Genomic DNA, 23,159 nt, shown 5'->3' on the forward strand with positions numbered 1-23,159 from the left:
GGCCCTCTGCTTTCCGGGTTTCCTCCGCCGGACCCCAGCCACACCCGGTCCTGTGCGGCCTCAGCTCTCGCTGAACCGCCAAGCTGCCCGACGGGTCTGGGTTTCGTCGTCCTGCGTCGCCGGAGCCTGGGGTTACCGGGAGGCCCCACTGCGCCCGGCCAACACCCCCACCTGTATCACGACCTCTCAGGAAGAAAACGGGAAAGCACAGGTTGCAGTTCCAGTGTGGAGGTCGCGCTGACACCGTCCACCCGGCAAACGCGTTCTCGACTGTCACTCCGCGGCCGCCTCTCCCCGCTGGGCGTCGCGCACCGGCTCATTCCTTTTTCTGCTGCCAGACCTTACTGAGTTCCCCGGGCGCACTCCAGCGGGTGGCTTGTGGTTTGCACTGTAAAACTGCTTTGGTACTAAGAGTTTTCTGTTGAAATGTAAATTACCCACCTCTCACACCTTAACAGAGACTGGGGAGCTGCAGAAAAGTAATGGTGAAGTGACTAAAGGGAGTTAGAGAGCAGTGAATAATACAAAAAGTTAACCGGTCCGAATTACAGTGTTAATTTCTTTTCTTTTCTTTTTCTGGTTTTTTGAGACAGGGTCTCAGTAAGTAGTTGAGACTGCCCTGGAACTATGTAACCCAGGCTGGTCTCGAACTCACAGCCATCCTCCTGCCTCAGCCTCCCGAGTGCTGGGATTACAGGCGTGCACCACCACACCCGGTTTTATAGTGTTAATTTCAAAATATATATTTTGAACTGAATATGAAGATAGGTGTAAGCATGAGCTAATTTCCTTTTTAGTGCCTTTGATGGCACTTCATAATTCTCCAGTAAAGTTTTGCGTAGTTTGCGTGCTATATTCTTAATTGGCATACCTTTTTAAAAAAATCCCCTTGGGGGGAAAAAAATCATCCACCATTTCAGACCTATGGACCCTAAATGGGTTACAGTACTTTATTCTGATTTAAATGTCTACTCTGTCTTGTTTTAATATAGCTAGGTTTTTAAAAAATTAGCATTGTTAATCCTCTCTACCCAGTTTTATTACTTTAAACCATCTTTCATTTTATTTTTCTTTCGTGGGAGCACGCAGACCCCCAGGGCAGCGGCCCTGAGAGGCCGGGGAGGAGGGGCCGGCGGAGGCCCAGCTGTCCCGGCCCAGCGTCCTCCCTCCCTTGTGCTCTGGAGTGACTGCGTTGAGACTTCTCTTTCCTTCTAATATATATATTTAAGGTTATATTCCTGGGTGCTCTTAATGTATCCTGTAACTTTGGATACATTTTAGTTTTCAGTTCTATTTTAATTTTTAATTTATGAATCACATAAAATCATTTAAATATTTCAAAATATATGGCATTTTTCACCATTCATCTTGCATTTTATTACTTTGTAGCTGAACAGGGCCTGTAGGATATTAATTGATAGTTGTTCAAGTTTCAGTACAGTTAATACACATTTTAAAAACACCTTCTATTCGCAGGGCTGATGGCACACTTTTGTATTATTCTAGCATTCTGGGAGGCTGAGGCAGGAGGACGGCAAGTTCAAGACATTCCTGGGCAACTTAGTGCGACCCTGTCTTGAAAATCAAAAAAGACTGGGGAAATAGCTCTGGAAGCACACTAACTTTATTCTTTTTCAAGTGTTTTGACTAAAGTAGGAATTGAAATTCCATACTTTTTTTTTTTGGTACCAGGGATCAGGCCCTTGTGATTGTGAGGCAGCCCTGCCTGAAACACTGAGCTAAATCCCCGGCCCATGAGGGTTGACTTTTCCATTTCTGAAAAAAAGGCTGTCAGAATTTCGATAGTTTGCATTGCATCTGCAGATTGCTTTGAGTGACAATGATCTCAATGCTGCAGTTTTCCTACCCATGAACATGGGATATCTTACCATTTACTCAGGTCTTTAATCAGCAATGTTTGTAGTCGTCAGTGCGTGATTTAACCCAGTTTCTCTTACAGAATTCTGTGAAAGAGCTTGCTTTCTTTAATTTCCTTTTCAGATTGTTCACTCTAAGTATCTAGACGTACAACTGAGCTTTGTGCGTTGATCTTATACCTGGTGACTCTCCTGAATTCTGGGGTCACTGTGTTCTAAGTGTATCCACATTTTAAGCTGTAAACCGCATACACCAAATTTTCTTTTAATCCAATCTTTTTTTGTTTTGTTTTTGAGACAGGGTCTCACTACATAGATGAGACTGACCTGGAACTCACTATGTAGCCCAGGCTGGTCTCAAACTCACAGTGATCCTCCTGCCTCAGCCTCCAGTGCTGGGATTTGTGCGTTGATCTTATACCTGGTGACTCTCCTGAATTCTGGGGTCACTGTGTTCTAAGTGTATCCACATTTTAAGCTGTAAACCGCATACACCAAATTTTCTTTTAATCCAATCTTTTTTTGTTTTGTTTTTGAGACAGGGTCTCACTACATAGATGAGACTGACCTGGAACTCACTATGTAGCCCAGGCTGGTCTCAAACTCACAGTGATCCTCCTGCCTCAGCCTCCCGAGTGCTGGGATTACAGGTGTATGCCACCACACCTGGCTAATCCAATCTCTTAAAGTGGCAGTATTTTACTATTTTTGGTAACTTCACATGTAACTGTTTTTCCTTAGGGACATCTTTGCTTTTTCATTCTTTCCTACCTTTTATTAAACTTAAAAAAAAAAAAATACCAGGGATCGAACTTGGGTCCTTGCACTTGTGAGGCAGGTGATGGAACCACTGAGCTAAACCCTTGACCCTTTTATTAAACTGGTCATGTGTTCTTTTTATACTAAAATTAGGTTTAGAATTATACATTCTACTTTGTGTTAACACTTTAAATGTTTAGTTACTTAAGAGAATGGTGGCATGCTTTGATTTTGCTTCTTTTCCATCTGAACGTATTCATTATCTAATATTTTAGTTTTCCCATGTTTTTATGCCAACATTTGTAGTGTTTTTATAGAATAAATGTGCAAGTGGTTTAGATTTGTCTACATTTCTCTACTCCTTTGTTCATCATGGCTTTAAAGTTTTATTAAGATCTAATTCCCACAGAATATGCACTTAAAGTGTAAAATTCATTTTCCCACTACACTGCGACCAGCACAACTAATTTTAGAGCATTTCCTCCAGAGGAACCCACCACCCACTGGTGATGGCTTCCACCCCTTGCCACCTTCCTCTCCTGTGCAGCCACTTGTCTCTGGTCTTGATTTGCTATTCTGTGCATGTCTTATAAACAGAGTCATGCAGTGTGTGATCTGCGTGACTCATCTTTTATTTATTTATTTTTGGCAGCGCAAGGAGCAGACCCAGTGCCTTGTACATGTAGGCAAGTGCTGTACCAACTGAGCTGTGCATCACCAGCCCAAGGTTCATCTATGTTGGGGCATGTATCAGAGGATCGTTCCTTTTTATGGCTGGGTAATAGTCTATTGAGTGGACGAATACACTATGCTTCATTTATCCACTCACCAGTGGTGAACACTTGGTTCCTACTTTTTGGCAATTGAGAATAATGAATACGGCTATAACGTATGTGTATCCATTTTTGTGAGTATGTTTTCATCTCATGGGACTATACTTAAGAGTGCGGTTGCTTGTTCAAATGGTAACTCGGTTTTGAGAGTCTGACTCCTCATAAAGCAGCCTGATCATTTTATCCCCCAGCGAGGTGAGGGCTCAGATTTCTCGGCATTTTCACCAGCAGCGTGGCCTGCTTCTGATACAGCCTTCCTCCTGGATGTGCGGTGGCATCTCATGGCCCGTTATCTGTATCTCTTGCTTCTTATCTTCCTCAGATGCTTTTTCCTTCTTTCTAATGAACATTTCTTTTTTCCAGTTTTATTTAACAAGGATTTATGACTGGGAAATTCTTTCAATCTTTTAGAATGCTTTAACCTTGACATTTAAATTAAGGGTACAGAATTCCATGGTGCAGTTTTTTGTTTTTACTTTTATTTTGGGAGATCCATTTATTTTGTGTATCTTTCAGCTTTTTTTTCAATTTTTCTTATTAGTACATGTTTGCAGTACATAAATGATTACAATAACCACGGGGAACATGTAATACGTCTGCCTTTTCTTTTTAGATATCCCACCAACCTTCTTGCTTCTTTTATTGCAAATGTGATCTTTTGTTCTTTTCTCTAGCTGTATCTCAGTTCTCTGTCTGTGATGTTCTGCAGCTTTGCTGTAATACATCTCGGTGTGGACTTACTTTTGTATTTCCAGATTAAGTTTGTGCTTCCTGAATCTGAGGATTTATGGCGTTCAGTTAGCCGTGTTCTTTCTGAATTTTGCTTCACTCTCTTTAGTTTTCCATTTAGAACAGGGGACTGATGCACAGCCACATTTCCATTCACCTCTCTACCCCCCTGTGTTGCTTTGAGCTAATTTCCCCGTAACTACTGCTTTAGCATACTGTTTCACTGTGTTTAACAGATCGGATTTTCAGAGATAATCAATTACTTTTTATTTCTGGAAATTCTATCCATTTCCGAATTTACTTGCTTTTGGGGCATAGCTTAATGGTTGTTTCAATTCCTTCACATCCCCCAGTCAGCAGAGTATCAGTTCAGAAGTTACTACTCTTTCAGTTCACATTTCAGTCCAAAACCCGGAGTCTGCTTTTTAAATAAACAAACTATACTTTGAAAAACCTGTTTGGGGCATATTTTATCAGTTATCTCTAAGTATGTATAGTTGGGGGGCTTTTAGCTTTTTTTTTTTTTGAACCATTTTTCAATAAAATTTAAAAATCTCGAATTAGAACCTGTCTTCCTGGACAGGCCCACAGCCCACGGGCGGCCTCCCGCTGCAAGAGCCTGGGAAAACCTGCAGGGCGGCTTGGCTCTCCGCAGGCCACCGTTCTAGAAACAGGAAGTTTCATTCTCTGTTTCCCAAAAGACAACTCAACAGCCAAAGGAAACAAGGGCTTTTTTTTTCTTGCCAAGGAAAACTTTTATTTAAACTGTGCAATCAATTAGTATTTAGACAGCAGTTCCATAAACATTTTGGCATTTTAACTTTATTCATTTTTGGCATGACCCATGGGGTAGAATACAAACTACCCCAGGGAGGGGGAAAACACTAAGAAATATTTATTATTGATGCTAGAAAAAGAAAACAAACCCACATTATTAAGCAAGCTATGTTTTCAGAGGACATTAAAAAGTACATTCACAATCAAGGCAAACATTTGCTTTCTTCGCGCGACGGAGCCCACGGAGCTGCTCCCCTGAGTACAAAGTTAGTGCAGCTCAGCTCCGCGGTCCACTCGCAGGTCTGCGAACGCTGCCCTCAAAGAACACGGTGCAGAGTGCCAGGACCCAGAACACCTGCAGCACAAAATCATTTAACTGGCTCCCACACTTCCATTAAATTCACATCTTTGAAGAAAGTAGAAAAAAGTCCTACACACATAAAATTTCATTCAACAACAGCAACAAACAGACAAACTTTCTTAATACATGTCTCTACCCCACCGGTGGCTAAGGCAATGTGTGTGTTACATCGGTCATAATCTTCATTTGTAAACAAAACAGAATCCAGGATGTGGTAGCACAAAGCATTATACTTTAAGGTAAAATTTAAAGATATTTGTGACATTTTTAAAGATGGTTCCACAGAAAAATAAATTTCTTTAGCATAAATTTTAAAAATAAAATTTGTAAAGCTTTCTGAATCTTACGAATTATAGTGAGAGTGATATTGGATGGCACCAAAAAAGGGAAAAGAGTTCCTTTCTCATAAGAAAAAGATGACAGTCATCATTTCTCCAATGAGCCTTAAATGTAGGTGTTTTTAAATGAGGAGTAGGTGGCAGTCTGCATTGCTCTACATACAATTCATCCTGAATAGTTTTCAAAAAGTCATATTGCTCACAATCTTGAAAAAGTAGACTTGTTAGAAAAGAACCCTCAACTGTTTAATTCGTTAGAAGCCAATATATCAAAGTGAAAGCCTAAAGTGGAATGCAATGATTCAGACTCACTGCTCCGAGAAGTACGACCAGCTCCTGTCTCCCCTGTGGTCTCAGCCACGCTGCGGCTGAGCATTTAAACCCGGGCCATATCCCTTACTAACCACTTTCTTGTACTGTTTGTTGTTTCACTTGTAAAGGAGCTACAAACATTTCTTCAAGAAAATGTCACTGGAAATGCTGACTTATAAAGGGGAAAATTCTGTAAAATAAGTTTCACAGCCTTGCAGAAGTGACTTCTGGATTATAATTATTTACACGTGAATTTTCTTTTACATTTTCAAAGAACTATTCCTCCATTCTGCCCCCAAATTACCCACATTTCATGGGCAAGGAAGGGAAAATAGGTTAGGAACTTTCCTACCAACACTTCTTTTAAGGGTTGGATGTGCTTACAGCTGCTGATCTGTGCGTGGCCTTGGGTTCGATCCCCAGCACAGCACCCCACAACAAAAACACAAACATCAGGTTTAGGAGTTCCAAGGCCTCATGTTATATATGCTTCTCTTAAATTAGTATGATTAGTTAACATAAAATAACAGTGGGTAGTTAATATACAAATTATTGGTAACCAGGCGCAGCGGAAAATGCCTGTAATCCCAGCATTTGGGAGGCTGAGGCAGGAGGACTGCCTCCAGGTGGAGGCCAGCCTGAATTACAGAGCAAGACCCTGTCTCAAAAAACCAAACCAAAACAAAAAAACTACTGGCTCTATAGATCTAGCAATAAACTATCACTAGTTACACCCCTGGCTTTTTTCCATTAATAAATTTCCATTTAGATATGAGGTCTATGGAGAATTTCAAAAGATAAAATCCAATCCTGAAAACCCAGCCTAACAGGGAAATGTCTGACAAGGCAAGGACCCCAGAATTTGTGCCCTCATCTTTTGAGGGGAGCTGCAGGCACAAGCCTCAGCTTTCAGGGTGACTACAGCTAAGGGAAGCAAAAGGTTCTGGAAGAGGAGAGGTTAGGAGCTGGCCAGGTGAGCTATGCCCCTCGGCTGCTTGTGTTCCGAGTGCAGGACGGATCCGCTGACAGGCTGTTGGCTTGGTACACACTGGTCTTCACAGACGAAAGACAAATTTCTATCTGACCTCACTTCGGAGGGCACCACAAGCCCGGGCAGTGCCACAGTTAGAAGCCCTGCCACGCTGGAGCTGCCCCAAGTTGGGTTCTGGTCTTGGCTGCTCCACTGTGAAATGGGGCGGGAGCAGGAACCTCAGGGTGCTGACAGCCGAATGGGGGCGACAGAGGGTGGCAGCAGCAGGGACAGAGTCCATGCCTGACACAGTGCAGACTGCTCAGTGAGAGGCCAGAGGGGAAGGAGAGGCTGGGAAAGGGCCGGCTTATTTCTCCTCGTGCTCACCGCACAATGGAGACAGCTTTCCGTTCTTAGAGGAAGAAATGCTGGAAATAGGACAGAATCGGGAACCAGCCTTCAAAACTGATGCAGTCTAGACGTGAAATGTCCTAGAAATTACTGCAAATGAGGGCTTTAGGATCTAAAGCTTTCTAGGAAAAGGACAACGGAAGTCAATACAGAACGACAAGAGAATCTACCTTGGGACATACAGCAATGTGCATGAGGTCAGAAGACGCAGGGAATGCCGAAACCAAAGCCACTGGAGCAGCTGTAGATGGCAGCCGGCAAAAGTGTTTTTAGGAGAAAACCAAAAATGAAACGCATGATCCTGTCAAGTGCTGAGTTTTTATGAAATTCCATACAGTTAGAGGCAAGTATGTGGGAAAATTTCTGTTAAACCACAGACCTGTTATGTTAATGAAGCACACAATGAAAAAATTCAGAGCTAAACTCTCTCCAAGTGTTTCATAGAGAAAGTGTAATGTAACTCCCTCAAGCCGCATCATCACCAACAGGGGCTTGGATCAAGGGATCACTGAGCTACGCCTCGACGTCCTAAAATTTTATTTTCAAACAGGGCCTCTCTAAGTTGCCCAGGCTTGGCTTAAACGGGATCCTCCTGCCTCAGTGCCTGAGTAGTTGGGAATCACAGGCATCACTACCACTCCCAGCTGTGCATGCCTTTGGTAAGCTACGGATCAAAGCTTTTCACATCTTTGAAATTTAAAAGATTTTTCAAGAGCAAATGACCTCAAATTTTCAACTTTTCAATGAAACAGACATGTTGCAGCCACCAGAATTCCAGAGAAACAGTGCATCCGTGGACAGACAAAGTAACGACTGCCCACAGACATCCGGCTGAACTCCTAGAAGCTGCAGACGTGAGGAAACCTAGGGGCTACAGGTGGGAGGGCACCCTGGGTTTCCAAGTGGGTCCTGGTTCCAAGTGATAATCTGGTTATCCGAGTCCTTCACATGGAGAGCCTTTCTCTGCTGGGGTCAGAGAGACACCAAGATGCTGCATTTGAAGAGAGGGGCTCACAGCTTTTGAGAGCTGGAAAAGAAGGGAAGCAAGGCCCCACCAACACTTGAGTCCCTCCCAGGGAGGCCCGTGTCAGACTTCTGACTTGAGAGTTCAAGATAATAAAGCTGTGTTGTTTGAGGCCACCAAACTCATGGTAGTTTGCCTCAGGAGCAACAGAAAAATAATAGTTTTTTGGTAAAAATGAAAGACTGCCATCTTAAATACTTTGTAGCATTTAAAAGGAGAAAACAAGAAGCTGAAAGCCTGTACACACACACACAGTGCATTAGCCAGTGATCTTATGTCCTGGTCGTAAAGTCAGCTTAACACAGAACTCTATGGCTATGCTCTCCTAATTATCAGGAAAATTCTCCATTTGATAACTGGTTTGTATGGTGGTCTCCAGAGCCCGCTGCTCTGTGCTCACAGACTGCAAAGTATTTTGATGATTAAAGCGAGGCAATTTTATCAGAGACTCATGAAGAAAATTCTGAGGAACAAAGTCTGCAAAATACTATGTTTTAGTCTTGGAATTATCATGACTTTCAATGCAGTTGGAATTTTTTTACAATCAGTATTCAAACTTTACATTCAATGAAATAGAAGTTGCTACGTATAAACGTGAATCACAAGAGCCGCTGCTGAAGTGGGGCTGCAGCGGTGTCCTTACACTTAAAAGTGAGACTTTTAATTCCGTCTTTCTGTGACACATTCTGAATTGTTTTCAAAGGCATCTTCTGTGGATCTGAACAATAACCCAGAGCTGTCAGCCTCGAGCGAGCACGCTTCTGGCAGAAATCCTCGACCAAGCCAAGATGTGCGGTGCAAACCACTGCCACTGTTCCCCGGCAAGCACCGTGTGTGTCTGCAAAGCCGGGGCACAGCACTCACTGAGGAGCTGAATTTTAAAGGTCGCTTAGTGGCTAAGTTTGTGCCTTTACTTTTAGGTTAATCCTCACATAATTTCAGATTTCAGAAAACTTATTTTTCCCTTCACTCAAGGTTTTTAAAACCAGGCTCCTCTAACACAGTGAAAACATTTCAATTCCATACCCGGATTTCACTCCAGCAGTGCTGGAGAGCATAGCTACCGGAGCACAGCCCACTGCAGCAGTGACTGGTTCCCGTCTGTCAAGTCCTGTGACAGAGGGGGGCCATGAGCCCCCTGAGTTACCCAGGAAGAGGGCTGTTCAGGTAACTCAGGGTCACCCCAAGACTCCGCACTGGAAAAGCCTGTTGCTATTTCTGTTGGCTTCTCTCACACTGAGGGTGCTTAGTGAAGCATCACAGCCCTGGGCACAAACGTCCTGGGCGGAAGCAGCAGGTGGGATGCAAAGTCCCGCGTGTGCTGTTTGTCCACAGGCTGGGCTCTGCAGAGACATGTTCAGTTAACACAGAGACAAGAAGCAACAACTTAGTGTACAACTAAACTTGTCTATATGCGGGGTAACCTTAAATATCTTTGGTTTTCTTTTTAATTTGCTGATACAAAGTACTTGAATAAAAACACTGATAAATACCAATATAACTGTATTGCTTTTAATTATGTAAACTCAGCCCTTCGATATCTTTTACTACTAAAGCTAGATTCCCTATCCACTCTAAATAAATTTATTTCAAATCTGCTCATCTTTACTTATTATAGGCTAAACTATATATTTTAATGGTCTTTGGTATGAAAATACTGATGAGCAGTATCTTGAAACATTTGGCATAAAAATGACATGCATGTATCAGTACTTACAGCGCATAAATCTTTGGAAAGAACAACAGTTACCGCTTGCATATATGCCCCTATGGAGTTGAAATGCTGTGAAGTCGCACTGAGAAGTGATGGACTTCACATTTTGGTCACAGTTTCATGCTTCAGACTTCAAAGAAGCTTGCTGTGTCCAAGTTAAAAAAAAAAAAATCTTTGCTGTACATTATTCAGTGAGACCAAAACAGTTTTGGTAAAAGGATTTTTTTTCTCTCCAACAAGTAGTTTCAACAATTTAAAAATACTTTAATACTGTATCATTGAAGATTTACTTGCTGAAGAAAAAAATATACTTGAAATTCTTTAGAACTATGTGCTGGTAAAGAAAGTATTACAGTTCATTTTAAATGCTCTGGTACTGAAAAGGTAGTCAACATTACTAGCCTACTTCACTACAACCAATATATACCCTATTATTTTGGGTTAGTAACCACTTGCATACACTTCATATCTATAGCTGTTTCTACTTAATTCAATTTGGGGAATTATGATAAAAATTTCACTTTCTACTGAAAATTCTTTGGTAACAGGATTATTATGAAAAAGTCTGTGTAAGAACAAAATGAAAAGGTAGAACTGTACTGGTAAATGGTTAGCAAAGTTACAGCCTAGCGATCTATCATAGGTAAGGGCCTCCTCATCAGTACCCAGACAGTTTCCCTCTCCAGATGTCTCCCACACAGAGGACGCTGTGAACCCATCCACCACGACACCTCTTCCGTCACTGTGATGGATGCCCCCTCTCGGTGCTGTTTGTCTTTTTAGTTTAAAAGATCAAACGATCTCTTTGTACTGCCCAATTCTGGATACTGATAAAGCTGAACCCACATATTTCTACTTTCGAACCCCATACGCCATACCCTGTCAATCTGCCCTCGCTTCCACGAGGCAGCTCAAAAGTAACAAAACGCTCCCTGAGTACAGGAAAAATAACACTAGCACAAGGTTAAAGGAGGTAGTATAAACAGGAGCCACCACGTGAGGAGCACGCTCATGTGTCCAGACTGTGGCCTGAAGCTCTGCTTTTCCACTTTGCCACGAAGCCGCTCTGCTGCGGGGACGGCATGGGGTGGACGCCTCTCACCGGGCCGCACCGCGTGCTGCTGTGCTTCTCCACACACCCAGCTTCCCACAGAACTACAGCTGTGAAACATTTTCAATGCTACATCACCAGTCATCAGGTTCGCAGGTGACACGGGACTATCATCCAGCGAAATTCTTTGATTTTAGAACACCACTGACGTGGCCCTGCCCCATCCATAAACAGAAGATCTCAAAGGGAAACCATGAAGGGTTTGAGGCTCCAAAGTCGTTTCTGGAAAATCTGAAAGAGTACTTTTTGGAGGCTGGGCCTCCTGTGTCATGTGTTCAATTCCCCATCCCCGCCCAGGGCTCCACACCCCGGGAACTGTCTCATGACTGAGAGAGGCCCACACTGTGTGGCTCTGAGAATAATTTGCTGACCTGAAAAGAGCAAGAGGGTAAACTCACTGCTGGAGCCAGCGCTCTTTCTTCACAGCACTGATCACATAGAGGACCAAACGCTTTCAAGAATTTAAGAAAATTTAACAAGCGGGTGGAACAGTTCTGAATGCCCCTCAACAAAACCTGCATTTAAAAAGAAAAGCCTTGGTAAGATAAGATACTTAAAAATAGTTACTGATAACTCTTAAGGCAGCTTTTTATAATCCCGTTCCAAACTACTCCAGGAACATTAAACAGGTCTAAGGCAAAAGTTTCATAATACATACTGGAAGGCACTGTTAACCACGATAACCTCAAGTCCATTTTACTGTCTACTATTGCATTTATCTTCATTCTTAATATTATTGCATTAAATTTCTTCACCCCTCTCAGCCAAACCGGGATAAAGAAAACAGGAAATCCTAACCATTTTCTTTAAAAAAACATTCTCTGTATGGGTTTGGCAACCAACAGTGGAGGAGCTGAGGACCAGGTCGGTGGAGGCGGAAGGTACCGGCCAAGCCTCAAGCCTTAACTGTGCAGCACCACTACGTGTCTCCGCTCTCCGGAGAGATACACTCGTCCCGGTTGCTCACTAAAATCAACAGTCCCGCGTTCCTTGATGGTCCTCACAGCCAGAGGTGTTAAATTATCCAAATGACGGTGGCATCAGTTTACAAAGAAACAGAGCTTCAGGTAAACGTTCTCGCTCATCTCCCTATGGGACTCCCTCGCTCACACACACCACACCACGCAGCAATGAAAACAAACGCTACAGGAAGTATCACTGGCTGTGTCGCCGAGACACACTACGCTACAGGAGGTAAGGAAGCTCTCTTCAGAGTTTGCCGCCTGGCAGACTGAGGTAGATATTCAGCAAAGGGCCTTTCCAGAGTCTCCCTCTGCTCCAGTGATGCATTTTGTAACACAGTCAAATATCTTGACTGTCCCTTCACATTGCTGACAATGAAACATTCAAAACAGTGAGTTTAAGGAAAAAAAAAAAAAAACACATTCAAAAACGGTTGAGGCACCCGATAGGACACCAGGATTTTCATGGAAGGCTTGGGGGCTGCTCACTGTCCGTGCAGGCTGCGCTGTGGTCATGGCCTGGCCTGGACCACAGGGCCCTTGCCTTGACCCAGAGCGCGCTCGCCCGCTGCCTCCCTGCCCACCAGGGAGCCTGAGCTGGGGGGTGAGCCGCTCAGGGAGGCCGACAGGCGCAGCTCAGCGCTGGACTCGTGGGAGAACCGCCCCGAGTCGCCCGTGTCCTGGCTGCCCTCGCTCTGTGTCGAGGGCTCCGCGTCCACAGCTGCACCCAGGGGCCTGGGGAAGCTGGTGGCTGGGCCCGGGGAGCCGGGTGAGTCCTGGCTGCCGACCAGCACCGCGGTGCCTGGCTGGTAGAAGCACGAGGCTGGAGGAAACCTTCTCTGAGGCTAGGCAAGAACAGAGAAGGCAGCAGTGAGATGCAAGTCACCCAGGACACTGGTCCTTGTCTGCTCCCACTGCCTGTCCCCTCCTGCCAACATTGGCTCCGGCCCTTCTGCAATTTCCTTTGCACCACAGCAGGGGGTCCTCCAGAGTCAGCCCAGAGGGTGGACCCTCCGTCTGCGTGACACCTAAGGCACACCCGCCTCTAAGGACCATGGCCCACACCATGGCTCGCTCCCATGGGGAGTTACCTGCTCAGCTCTCGTTCTCTTAGAGTCTTGGAAAAATAACCATTTCTTCTTAGAGTTGTTTTTAATTACAGGACCATAGCTATTAATGATCAGGTCAGATCCTCCCTGGGGAAATAAAGGGAAAAATAAATATGGTATCAGAGATTTTGGTTTATCACAAGTAGTACACAGAATTTGCAACTGTGAAAAGAAAAAATGATCACAGACATCACTATTATTTCTTTCTCTTTGTGTGTGTGTGTGTGTGTGTGTGTGTGTGTGTGTGTGTATGTGTTTTAACCTGGGATTGAACCAGAGCCTTGTACATACTAGGTAAGCACATTTATCACTGAGGTACATATCCAGCCCCACCCTTTCTCTCAGTCTTTCAAAACTGTTTGAGACAGGGTCTCACTAGGTAGCCCAGGGTGGCCTCAAACTCCCAGTGATCCTCCTGTCTCAGCCTCCCAAGTGCTGGGATTACAGACGTGCGCCACCACGCCTGGCCCTTTTTCGATTTTAATTTACTGAATCGCCCAGGCAGGTTTCAAGCTTGTGATCGTCCTTCATCAGCTTCCCGAGAAGCTGGAATAACAAGTGTGTGCCGCTACGCCCAGTGCCCACTGCTTCCTTTACACACGTAACACAGAGCATTTCAGGGTATTTGTTAGTGATCGCAATGATAGAGCAGGTTTATTCTTAATATACATTATTATGTAAAATTATATTCTGAACAGATTTACACAGAAAACATATTCATGCTGAAGCATTTGGGGTAAAGTAATGATTTCAAAACGAATCTTCAAATGATACAGCAAGCAAAAAGTATATATAGATAAGAAATTATGAGAAGATATTCAACATTTTTGTGCGTTGTTTGCAGTATTCTTTCAACTTTTTATATGACGGAAAATTTAAAAAAGCAATTGGGGAGAGAAAAATGTGCCAGGCGCTCACACACTCAGCCAAGGAGTCAGTGCCGAGGAGTGAGCTCTTCGGATAACCGCGGCGCTGCCGAGTTTCCAGTGCACTTTTCTTCGGACCCCGCCGCTCTGGTCTCCACACTGACACCCGTCCCCTTTCTCCCTGCTCTTCCTGCCCCTCTGCTCTTCCCATCCTTCCTCATATCTGCTTCCCAACTCGAATAACACAACCATGGAGATCATAATGCAACTTATACTTAATTCGAAAGCTTTAGATTCATGTGAAATAAGCAGAAAGGTGCAATTCATATTAGAAGGTATTAAGGGGCAAGAAAGATAGTATTGGCAGCATAAATCAACATTATTTATTCTGGGACTTGGGACGTAGCTCAGTGGTGCTGTACCTGCCTGGCAAGTGCAAGGTCCTGAGTTCGATCTCTGGTACGGAAAAATAAAACAAAACAAAACTTTATTTATTCCCAATGTACACAGCACCATGCTAGATACAAGTAGAACGCATCTGTTAAATATAATTGTATAAAGTTCAATAAAAAATTGAATAAAATTTTAAATAGTCCCATTATTCTAAATTTTAAGAAACGGCTGGAGAAGAATCTATTTCATTTTTTCCATTAATTTGATGAGTACATTTGAAGTATACGACATGCTGACACTCGTCATGGGGAGTCTGCATCTTTCCATAACCCATCTCGGTTCTCATTTTTCTCCCCTTTCCCCCGCCTCCCTTCAACCCCTCCACTCCTCCCTACTCACAAAGACTTTGTTTCCATTTTTTCCTTTTCTCATATTTATTCCTTTCCCTTCGTTCCTTTTCCCCATCTCTCACTTGGAGAAGAAGAATTTATTTATAGCAGGGTCTGGCAAAACTTTCTGTAAACGGCCAGCCTGTAAATATTTTAGGCTCTGCAGGCCACAGGTGGTCAGTGCTGTACCCCTCCTCCCCAAAGTCTTAAAAATATCAGAAAGCCTTCTCAGCTCAGGCAGGGCCACACAGCAGCGGTGCTGGCCCACAACTGACGGACGGCACACAGGCTCTGGAAGACATGGAGACGCTGTGTGGTGGCCAATGTTGCCACGTGGTGGGAGATGGTTTTAGGGTCATGTCCTCCACACTGCTACTGTGCTGCCCCTGCACGCACTGGCCGAAGCTGGAGTGACGCCCCGTGACTTTCTTTACTATTCCAGCTTCCTTGGGCCATACCGGAAGGGTCTCCAGGCACCTGGCCAGGTGGTCCAGTCTTCCACGGGCTCACACCCAGGAGGTCTGCGAGTCCATCCAGCAGACATGGGGCCATCAAGTTAGCTTTAGTGCACACTGACACCGCGATGTCTCACAGACAACCCCATCTAACAGCACCGAAGCTTTTCGCCATCTCTTCCGTTCTCCGTTCTTGCGTCTTTTATGTACTCCCATCTTCTTTTCCCCGAGCATTTTATGTAAGGAAGGATCTGGGTATATTCTGCAAGTATTTCACTCAGGGGAGCTGTGCATCATGCAAGCAGCACACACCTTCTGGCGAGTTAACTGGCCGCAGAAAGGGGAGACACGGGAGAAGGACTGCGCAGTGGGTCAGGCTCGCACCCTGTACCTTGGCATCGATGAAGCTGCGAGGAACCATCCCTGGCGTCGAGGACTCCCGGTTTTCAACAGCTCTGTCCAGCTTCTTCCCCGCCTCATTCACAGGAGCCGTGGAGGCACCAGCGTGGGGCAGCTGCTGACTTCCGTTCTGCGCCGTCTTGGAGGCAGATGATTTCCTGCGAGGTTGGAGGAAAAGACAATCTTCATTTCACAGGCGATGCAGGCGTTAAGAACCTTAATATTTACAAGTACTGTGATCTTCTGTCGCAGCTTATTCGTAGATGTACAAAACCATACTTTACAAAAATTTATATTATTTCTCTGCAGACCTGCAGATTGTTACACTAACCTAGCAATTCACTTGCCAATTAAGGATGGTTAGTTTACAGCAGTACTGCAATTTAGGCATCACTAAAACAATCTGTATAAAGATTTTATTTTTAAAAACTCTCCAAGTAGGAAACAGGCAATATAAAGAAGCCATTCAAAATGCACAAAGATCTTAGAACTAATATTATTATTATTATTATTTGTGATAGGGTCTTGCTATGTAGTTCAGCCCTCCTGCCTCAGCCTCCTGTATAGGCAGGCGTCATCCAGCAGAACTAACTCTTTAACCAACAGCTTCTCCAAAGGTGTGTCTATGCACAGTGTCCAGAACACTGAAGAGTCTATGCCAACTGAGGGAAATGACTGATAGGGGTCACCTAAAAAGTTATTTAATTTTTTAAAAACCTTAAGAAAATAATGAAAGCAAAAGCCAAAATATAAAAGGCTAACGATAGTCAAGCTCAACGAAAACAAGTTATTGGTGACAATTAAGCCAAAGTCAGCTGCAGGTGAGCGTGGCAGGGCTTACAGCCGAGTGGTTCCTGGTTGCTGGGCGAGTTGAGAGGCAGGCTGTGGGTCTGCCCCAGTGACCCTGGCTCTCTGGCACTGCTGCGTTACACGTGAAATGCTCTGGGAAAGGCGCTGCTAACAACGGAAATGAAGCATGTACTTTGTATTTCTCAAAATACTAAGGAAACTGGTCCTAATTTTGGATTATTTAATAGGCACTATAACTTTTTTGAACGGCAATAAAATAAGCTCCTTATGAAACAAGCACACTCTCACAGCCGTAACAGTTCAGCAGAGTGCACTCAGAGTGGAGAGGTCCCGCCACTCAAACACACCGGCGTGGTCGCCGTAACTCGGCAGGGAACGCACCTGACCTTGCTCCGGCAAATCAGGATGAGCACACAGACCAGGATGCAGGTCAAGGCGATGCCCACACCCACCGTGATGCCCGTCATCGACTTCTGGTCCAGACGGTAATATCCCGAGGGCACTGCAGGGGCACAGGAAGTCTCCTGGTCAGAATTCTGCGGTATTCGCTTTCCTGTAACTTCTATTCATCTCATAGGAAGAATTTTGATTTATCTATATCTATACAATCGCCATGAATTAATCTTACTGCATTGATTTCAGAGATCTTTTATCTCCCAGTATTCAAGGTGTAGTTCATATTACACCAAAGAGGAACACTCATAATACACTACTCATGGCACAAGATATACCTTTTTTTGAGCGTGCAAGGTTTGGGAGACTGAACTTAAGGCTGCATGCTAGGCAAACACTACCACTGAGATACATCTGCAGCCCTTTACTTAAAACTTTAAAAAAAAAATTTGAGACAGGTTCTCACTAAGCTACACAAGCTGGCTTCTAACTCAGGATCCTCCTGCCTCAGCCTCCTGAACAGCCGGGATTACAGGTGTGTATCCTGTCTACCGACTAGCTGGTGCTCTCTGATGTATCATACGACAGCTTTCCTGTCATGCTGCCTTAAAAGTGGATCTGCGTGTTGAATGTTAGTTCTAAATAGTAACGTGTGTCAGAGTCAGGAGCAGACAGGTCTGTGAAAACGCGGGTTCTCTGAGTCAATAGGCCTGGGCTGGGCTCTGTGCCTGTGCCATCCACCACGCTGCTCCTTGACCCTTTCTATAGCTGTCCTGAGAAGCAACTGTGATGTGCTCCTCTTCCCTGATGATGTGGTGGCTACTGTGCTCACACACGTGTACACACACACACACACACACACACACACACACACACACACCTTGAACAGGAGGTAGCTGGTCCCCAAGCTCAGAGCCCAGTCCTTCAAGACAGAACACAACTCGCCAGCTGAAAGGAGGTAGCTTTTCAGGATGTGTTTTATGCTTGCTTTTCTGGAGAGAAGCTGCTTCTCATAACTCATAACACTACAGCCCCTGTGCTGCTCTTTCCCTGCAGCTTCCAAGAAGCGTGGAAGCAGTTCACATGCGTGTGTGCACCTGTGCGTGCGTGTGTACGTGTGTGTATGTGTGCGTGTGTGTACGTCAGTGCAGCCCTTCTGTCCTGCAGGCTGCTCACCTCAGAAAAGAAGCCATGGGGGCGCAGCAGTCTGAAAACTGTCATGAACCCTGAGGTGGGTCTGCTTCCTTCTGGGGTTACAGGAAGAGCGTTAGAATCCCACAGCACCTGACACACAAGTGCACATGTGTGTACTGCAGGCCCTCACAGCTGCAGCAGCTGAAATAAAGCAGTGATCCTGATAATTTTTTTCCTTCAGAAAAATCAGTGAGTGGTGGTTTACATACCTCTGGCATCAGCAGAATCCAAACGCTTGGGCCTCTGATTCGACCCAGAAGGGTCCTTTGGAAGCACCGCCAGCTCCACAGAGTCGGAAAAGGGCCCTTCTCCCACCTCGTTGGACGCAGAGACCTTGACGATGTACACATCTCCCACCACCAGGTTTTCTAGCAAAGCCATGGTGATCGCCCCTAGACATACATCAATTACAAATCAGGAGACTCCCACCATCACACAAACAGGGCCCCTCATTCTAAAATACTTTCTGATTACCAAGGTGACACTTCCACTGCATAACATTTAGAAAATAAAGATAACCATGAAGTCATGATTCCCAACTGCTGAGATTTGAGCGTACTGGTGTGTATGCACAAGCACATGCATTTACCATGTGTCTTTTTCTGGCTTAGAGTTTCCACTTAATGCTGTACTATGCACACACTCACAGACCTTTCTCTAAATTTACTGTAGGAGGGGTCTTTAAAAAGCAGCATGCATGTTTTACATAGGTATTCCTTGTTTAATGATCTATTGTTTTAAGACTATTCAGATTTACAACTGTAGTGAGCTGTTCAAACTGAGGACCCACTGCTCAGACTTATGACCTGTCTTTTTTGGGTACAGTTCTGTACATTTTATGAAGCCTCAGTGTCTTTTTTACAGTACTGTAATTTTTGCCGACCATAGCACTATAATACCAGCGTCCAGTACTCTAATTTTGTGTACTGCTGTAGGTTACAGCACTGCATGTAAGAGTTAGGTAAATAAAGGCAAAGTCACTGATGTGGAGTTTCCTCTGATCATTACTGTGTTGTCCTCACTTGATGACAATTCAATCAATGGCCTAGTCACTAGAAGATGGTTAAGCAAAGGATATCTATCCATCCATCCATCCATACATCCATTGTTTTGCAGGTACAGGGGATGGAAGCCAAGGTCTTTGCAGCGAGACTCATCCCTAGTATTTAAAAAAAATTTTTTTTTTAAATTTTGAGACGAATTCTTGTTATGTCTCTAAATTGCCCAACCTGGGCTTGAACATGTAATTTTCTAGCCTGAGCATTTCCAAATGCTGAGATTACAGGCAGTTGTCACCACACTTGTCAAGAAGAATATTTTTAGAGTACAAGTTCTCAAAGTAGGTATTGATGATCCTCTGGATTTCTGCTGGATCTGTTGTGACTTCCCCTTTTTCATTCCTAGTTGCATGGATTTTAGCCTCTTCTTTCCTTTTTTTGGTAAGGCTGGCTAAGGGTTTATCAATTTTATTTATTCTTTTGAAAAACCAACTCAATGCACTGATTTTGTGTATTGTTCTTAGTCTCCATTATATTGATTTCTGCTCTGAGCTTTATAATTTCCTGCCTTGTACGAGTTTTGGGTTTGTCTTGCTCTTCTTCTAGGAGCTTGCACCTCAGTATTAGGTTGTCTGAGCTCACTCTGTTTTCCTAGAGTGGGCATTCCCTGCTATGAATTTCCCTCATAGAACTCCTTTCATTGTGTCCCACAGATTCCTATATGTTATATTAGCATTATCATTTAATTGTAGAAACTGTCTAATTTCTTTTTTAATTTCCTCTGTGACCCACTGGTTGTTCAAGAGAATGTTGTTCAATTTCCATGTGTTTGTGAAGTTCTTGCGGTTTATTATGCTATTGATCTCCAGTTTAATTGCACTATGGTATGATAATATACATGGGATAAACTCAGTTCCTTTGCACTTAACATGTTCTGTGAGCTAATATGTGGTCTGTTTTGGAGAATGACCCGTGTGCAGCCGAAAAGAATGTATATTCTGATTTTGTGGGGTAGAACACTCTGTAAGCATCTATTAAGTTCATTTGTTCAAAGGCTTGGTTCAGTTCTAGTGTTTCGTTGTTGATTTTTTTTGTCTCGACGACCTGTCTATTTGTGACAGTGGGGTATTGAGGTCCCCTGCTACAATTGTATTAGTGCTTATTTGGTTTTTAATGTCCCTTAATATTTGTTTTGTATAGTTGGGGGCATTAGTATTTGGTGCATATATATTTATGATTGTCATCTCTTCCTCTTGGATTGTTCCCTTTACAAGGATGTAGTGACCTTCTTTCTCTTTCTTAATTAGTTTTGGCTTGAAATCTACTTTATCTGAAAATAAGATAGCTACCCCTACTTTTTTCTGGGTTCCTGTGGCATGGAGAACTGTTTTCCATCCTTTTTCTTTCAGTCTGAGTTTCTTTTTGAACTAGGTTCATTTCTTGTATACAGCATATTGTTGGATTTTGCTTTTAATCCATTCTGCCAGCCTATTTCTTTTGAATGCTGAATTGAGGCCATTAACACTGATTGTTATAACATATATATTGACTTATCCTTGTCATGGTATTTTCCTGTTTTGGCTTTTATTTTTTATTTTCCCCCCTCTCCTTTTAATTTCTTGCCTTGCCTGATGGATGTGCTCTGTTGGGCCTCATGCAATTGTGACCTTTATTGTCTTTTTCTAAAATATTGTTTAGAATTGCTTGGAGTGCTGGTTTGGTATTCATAAAGTTTCTCAGGTGTTCTTTGTCAAGAAGTATCTTATTTCCTCGTCAATTCTGGAAGATAGTTTTGCAGGATACATCAGTCTAGGTTGGAGGCCGTTTTGTCTTAGGGCTTGAAATACCTCACTCCAGGATTTCCTTGACTTGAGGGTTTGTGTTGAAGAGTCTGCTGTGATTCTGATGGGCTTTCCTTTGTATGTGGGTTGTTTCTTTTCTCTGACTGCTTGTAGCGTTTTGTTCCTCTGTTGGGTTTCTGGGACCTTGACTATTATATGCCTAGATGTAGATTTTTTTTTTTTTTTTTTTTTTTTTTTTTTATCATGGCTAGTTGGAGTCCTCTGTGCCTCACTTATCTGTGTGTCAAATTCTTTTTCTCTGTCTGGAAGTTTTCTATCAATTCTGTAAACAGTTTTTTAATGTCACTTGTACTTTCTCCTGGAATCCTATCAATTTTATGTTATTCTTCTTTGCATCACCTAGGAGCTGATGGCACCCTATGTTTCTCATGACACCTTACGTTTTTAAGAGGTCTCTCTTTTCATGGTCACTAACCGCAATCCTATCTTCTGTATCTGATATTGTCTTCATATCGGCTCATTATGCTGCAAACACTTTCAGTAGAGTTTTTAATCTCCTGGATATGTTTGCATCTGTTTCATGGACTCCATTTCTTTTTTATGCTGGGCATTCATAGCTTCCATCATGATCCTGAGCTCATCTATTTTTCTATCTGTTTCTGTTCTAGAGCCTCTAATCATGTCTTTCATTCTGCTCACCATCTCTGTAGTTATCCTGGAAGTTATTTCTGTTTTGAATTTTTCTAGAGCCTCATCCAGGTGTTCTGTTACTTCCTGTGATATCAGTTCAGGGTGTCCAGCTGGTTGATTATCCAATTTTTCCACCTCATTTCTTATAGAACTTGCCTTTGGTGAGCTGGAAGTCTGGGTTTGCACCTTGCTTAGGTGTCTTCTCATTTGTATTTTTGTTGTTGGTGTTGTTTTTGGTTTAATTCTGGGGCTGATATTTCAATATTGCTTATTGTAAGTATCTTTGTTGCTTGTATTAATAACCCTTATGGAATGACTATTTCTCAGCGGTGTCTTCCAGATATAGCTGATCTTTAGGTTTTGACTCTAATGGCTCTTAGGCAATCTTGTTTTCAGTATACTAGGAAGGATGACTGACTGTAGTGGTCAGTAGTATCAACTGTAGTGGTCTTGTGTGCCTTTATGGTCCGCTGTGCCTCTGCAGTGTGGATCCAGGTACCAGCACAGCCTGTAGACCAGAGGTGGGGTGGGGGTGCGGGTGCTGCAGGCACCCTCATGGCTCAGCTCCTAAGAGGCCCAAGGAGGGGTGGTGCTAAGGGCGGCCTGCACAGCATGCATTTTTGATTGGAGATAGACGTATAGATAAAAGTCTTATATATGTTTTATATATAAATGGCATAAAGGACATTTAATTATGGGATAGTTCAAGCATATGCACACAAAGACAGAATGGAACGTGGAATGAGCCCAGATAAACAATCAGATTTCAGACTTTAAAAACCCAGTATGAGTCTATTTTCCTTATTAGAAGTTTGAACTACTTATGGCATCAGCTACGGTAGATAATCAAATTCTTCAAAGTAAATAGGAAAGAAGACGGCAAAGTTCCTCTGGAACTGAGACTGCTGGAGAGATCTCAGATTAACCAACGGAAGGACCATGAGCCACCTGCCTCACACCTGCTCTGAAACATGCGATGTATCCAGCATCTGAGGGCGGCCTGCAGAGGACTCCTGCATGCAGCCTGCTGCTCTCTGCTCTCCTTCTGTGGTCGAACCCTAGGAATTAATCCTGATGTCCAGCAACTCAGCCAGAACCAGCCCAGCCCTGCCCTGTGGCCCACACGGAGGTTGGGGGTACATCTCACTGGCCTGTTTCTCACTATGCAAGGACATGTGGGTGACCTTGGAACGGAGGCCAGGATAAGAGTCGCTAGTGCAACTCCAGGAGCCAGATGCAACTTGTTTTCATGTTCTCTGGTATCAACTTGGCTGAAGAGTATGAGCCACTTGGGTAACAACTGAGACAAACAAACTGGCCCCAGTCAGAACCAGGAAGCTTCTCCCTACCTAGTGTCACCAGGCTCTGGGCAGATGCACCGAAAACAAAAATGCATGTGACACATTACAACTCGCTAGAAGGAGGGTCATTCCAATTTCTTCGCTAATAGAGATTAAAGTTTCTATTTTATCATAGAATATAT

General features: G+C 43.6%; 1 protein-coding gene across 1 annotated transcript in view; it reads right to left on the reverse strand.

Moving 5' to 3' along the window:
• Positions 1-4,980: 4,980 nt before the first annotated feature.
• Prtg (protogenin) overlaps positions 4,981-23,159 on the reverse strand; it is a 97,229-nt gene continuing 79,050 nt past the window's right edge. Inside the window, exons 16-20 of the mRNA XM_010609089.2 lie at positions 18,396-18,578; positions 16,981-17,101; positions 15,782-15,947; positions 13,270-13,374; positions 4,981-13,023 (exon numbers count right to left, since the gene is read on the reverse strand). Coding sequence (XP_010607391.1) covers positions 12,691-13,023; positions 13,270-13,374; positions 15,782-15,947; positions 16,981-17,101; positions 18,396-18,578 — 908 coding nt within the window. The 3' untranslated portion in view covers positions 4,981-12,690. The remainder of the gene's footprint in view (positions 13,024-13,269; positions 13,375-15,781; positions 15,948-16,980; positions 17,102-18,395; positions 18,579-23,159) is intronic.

The sequence above is a fragment of the Fukomys damarensis genome, unplaced genomic scaffold (assembly GCF_012274545.1).
Source record: "Fukomys damarensis isolate Sample0158 unplaced genomic scaffold, DMR_v1.0_HiC HiC_scaffold_17, whole genome shotgun sequence".
Taxonomy (NCBI): domain Eukaryota; kingdom Metazoa; phylum Chordata; class Mammalia; order Rodentia; family Bathyergidae; genus Fukomys; species Fukomys damarensis.